This window comes from Ochotona curzoniae, unplaced genomic scaffold (assembly GCF_017591425.1).
Source record: "Ochotona curzoniae isolate NIBS_2020 unplaced genomic scaffold, NIBS_Ocur_1.0 contig_1588, whole genome shotgun sequence".
In the NCBI taxonomy this organism is placed as follows: domain Eukaryota; kingdom Metazoa; phylum Chordata; class Mammalia; order Lagomorpha; family Ochotonidae; genus Ochotona; species Ochotona curzoniae.
In genome coordinates this window covers 28,042-31,456 of record NW_024465131.1, presented here as the reverse complement: position 1 = coordinate 31,456, position 3,415 = coordinate 28,042, and the positions used below count along the sequence as shown (strand labels likewise).

At 39.5% G+C, this 3,415-nt stretch overlaps 1 protein-coding gene across 1 annotated transcript; it reads left to right on the top strand.

Annotated features, from left to right (window-relative positions):
- The first annotated feature begins 693 nt into the window (after positions 1–693).
- LOC121148562 (zinc finger protein 260-like) lies at positions 694–3,092 on the top strand. Its single transcript, XM_040968671.1, is given in 5 exon segments — positions 694–1,290; positions 1,396–2,376; positions 2,378–2,495; positions 2,498–2,539; positions 2,542–3,092. Coding segments are annotated over 5 exon segments (2,289 nt in total).
- Positions 3,093–3,415: the final 323 nt, after the last annotated feature.

The window sequence follows — 3,415 nt, the reverse complement described above, 5'->3', positions numbered from 1 at the left end:
TGCTGTCTGCATATCTGACTTTCCAATAAAAATATACAAATTTTAAACAACAACAAAAAAATCAAGGCCAAGAAGAATACTTGGGGGTGCAAGGAGTCTCATCACTCAAGAGAGAATAAACTAACCTGAAACATGAGAAAAGAACCCAGAGCTTGGGTACATGTCAGGTGCTTGGCATTCAGAATCCACCTAGTGTGTTTGAAGTCATGCAGAAAAGTGCCCTTTGCTGAGGACTGTCAATCTTCCCTAAGGAGCTGTCCAAACACAAGCATTCAGAGCCTAGGGTCTAATATGAAAATTGAGTTGATAAGGAAAGTGCAAGTAGGTAGGTGCTGAGCAGAGCGTCTGAAGTTTAAACTGCTGTACTTCCTACCTCCACCTCTCTAAAATGTAATCCCTCTGGAGATTTAGCTAGAGCAAGGCAGTGATTGGGGGTTGGGTCTTTGTTCAGGTGTTATATCGTGCACCAGAGCAAATGTTACCAGAAAGACTCAGTGCTTCTTTCTGTATCATATTATAGAAACAGAAACAGAAAATCAGTTTTCAGTAGATGTTTTACTTGCTAAGTGACCAGGTAAACTTGGATGCAGGGCAGAGAAAGCACCTGAAAGTAGAGATCTTAGAAGTCAACTTGCTTTTGAAAGGACAGAAGCAAGACACCGTAGCTCATTTGAAATCTTTTCTTCCCCCAGGATGCCTGATGAAATGCCTCTGGAGATAAAGCATGCCTCTAATTTGCCTGAGATCAAACTCCAGAGTGGGGAAAATCTCAGACAACATGATAAGATGCACACTTGTGAGCAGTCTTTTGAACCCAGTGGGAAAGAAAAAACTTTCAGCAGGAAGAAGACATTCCTTTTGAGAGAGAAAGTTTACACCAGCAATGCATGTAATAATCAACCTGTCAATGTGGGAGAGTCTGTTCAGGTTAAAGAGAAAATGTTAAGTAATAATCCTGACTTTGACAATCATCAACAAACACAATCAGGAGAGAAATCCCATGAGCATTTCCTGAGTGAGAAATCACTTATTTATAAAGAAGATGTCAAAGTCAATGAGATAACCAAAACAGCAAAAAGTTGTTATATATGTGGTTACTGTAAAAAGCCTTTTAACTATAAATCTTGCATTAATAGCAAACATAGAAGTGAAAGTGGAGCAAATTTCAATGTGTGCAATGAATGTAAAGAAAACATTGACCGAAAGTCAGAACTCATGGGAGATCAAATCCTTGACACTGCAGAGAAGGCATATGAATGTAATGAGCGTGGAAAAGCCTTTCACCAGCAAGTATCTGTCATTAGGTGTCAGAGAATTCACACAGACAGGAAACCTTATGAATGTAGTGAGTGTGGAAAATCATTTAAACTGAAGTCATATCTAATTTCACATCAGAGAATTCACACAGGGGTAAAAACCTATGAGTGTAGTGAGTATGGAAAAGCATTTAAACTGAAGTCATATCTAATGGCACATCGAAGAATCCACACAAGGGTAAAAGCCTATCAGTGTAGTGAGTGTGGAAAAGCTTTTCATTATAAGTCGGTCCTAATCGCACATCAGAGGATGCACACCGGGGTAAAACCTTATGAATGTAGTGAGTGTGGAAAAGCTTTTTATCAGAAGTCCTACCTCGTTAGACATCAGAGAATCCACACAGGGATAAAACCTTATGAATGCAGTCAGTGTGGAAAAGCATTTAAACTGAAGTCACATCTAATCACACATCAGAGAATCCACACAGGGGAAAAACCTTATGAATGTAGGGAGTGTGGAAAAGCTTTTTCTTGGAAGTCACACCTCATTACACATCAGAGAATCCACACAGGTGTAAAACCTTATGAATGTAGGGAGTGTGGAAAAGGTTTTTCTCAGAAGTCACACCTCATTACACATCAGAGAATCCACACAGGGGAAAAACCTTATGAATGCAGTCAGTGTGGAAAAGGTTTTTCTTGGAAGTCACACCTCATTACACATCAGAGAATCCACACTGGGGAAAAACCTTATGAATGTAGGGAGTGTGGAAAAGCTTTTTCTTGGAAGTCACACCTCATTACACATCAGAGAATCCACACCGGGATAAAACCTTATGAATGTAGGGAGTGTGGAAAAACTTTTTCTCAGAAGTCACACCTCATTACACATCAGAGAATCCACACTGGGGAAAAACCTCATGAATGTAGTGAGTGTGGAAGAGTTTTTTCTTCAAAGTCACACCTCATTACACATCAGAGAATCCACACCGGGGTAAAACCTTATGAATGTAGTGAGTGTGGAAAAACTTTTTCTCAGAAGTCACACCTCATTACACATCAGAGAATGCACACAGGGGTAAGATCTTATAAATGTAGTGAGTGTGGACAAGCGTTTTCTACAAAAGTCACACCTTATTACAAATCAGAGAATCCACACTGGGGAAGAACCTTATGAATGTAGTGAGTGTGGAAGAGGTTTTTCTACAAAGTCACACCTCAGTACACATCAGAGAATCCACACGGGGAAAAATCTTATGAATGTAGTGAGTGTGGAAAAACTTTATCCAGAAGTCACACCTAATGAAACATCAGGTAATCCACACAGGGATAAAACCTTATGAATGTAGTGAGTGTGGAAAAGCTTTTACGCAGAAGTCACACCTAAATAGACATCAGGCAAACCACACCGGGGTAAAACCTCATGAATGTAGTGAGTGTGGAAAAACTTTTTCTCAGAAGTCACACCTCATTGCACATCAGAGAATCCACACTGGGGTAAAACCTTATGAATGTAGTGAGTGTGGAAAAACTTTTTCTCAGAAGTCACACCTCATTGCACATCAGAGAATCCACACTGGGGAAAAACCTTATGAATGTAGTGAGTGTGGAAAAGCTTTTAATCACAAGTCCAACCTCGTTACACATCAGAGAATCCACACAGGGGTAAGTCCTTATGAATGTAGTGAGTGTGGAAAAGCTTTTTATCAGAAGTCACAACTAATCACACATCGGAGAAACCACACTGGGGAAAAACCTTATGAATGTAATGAGTGCCTAAAAAGTTTTTCTCGGAAGTCACACCTCATGAGACATCAGAAAACCCACACAGGATAAGAACAATGTGAATGTCCTTTGTGGTGAAAATCCTTTTGTAGGCAGATTTCATTACACATCAGAATTTACATGGGGGAAACATTACGAATGTAGATAATGTGCAGAATCCTCTTGGAAGTCGTCAATTTTCATTACTAAAACGTGTAAGGACATGTTAGCTGCCATAAACATACTGGCATGCTCTGTCAGCTTACAACGTGAATGAAACAAGCTTTAGGTAAAGTGCAAATAGAAAACACTAAAAGTGCAACAGAATGCAAAAACGCTTTAGAAGTTTCAGCAAGTGTTAAAAGTAAACATGCAGAATATCGGTGTATTTCAGA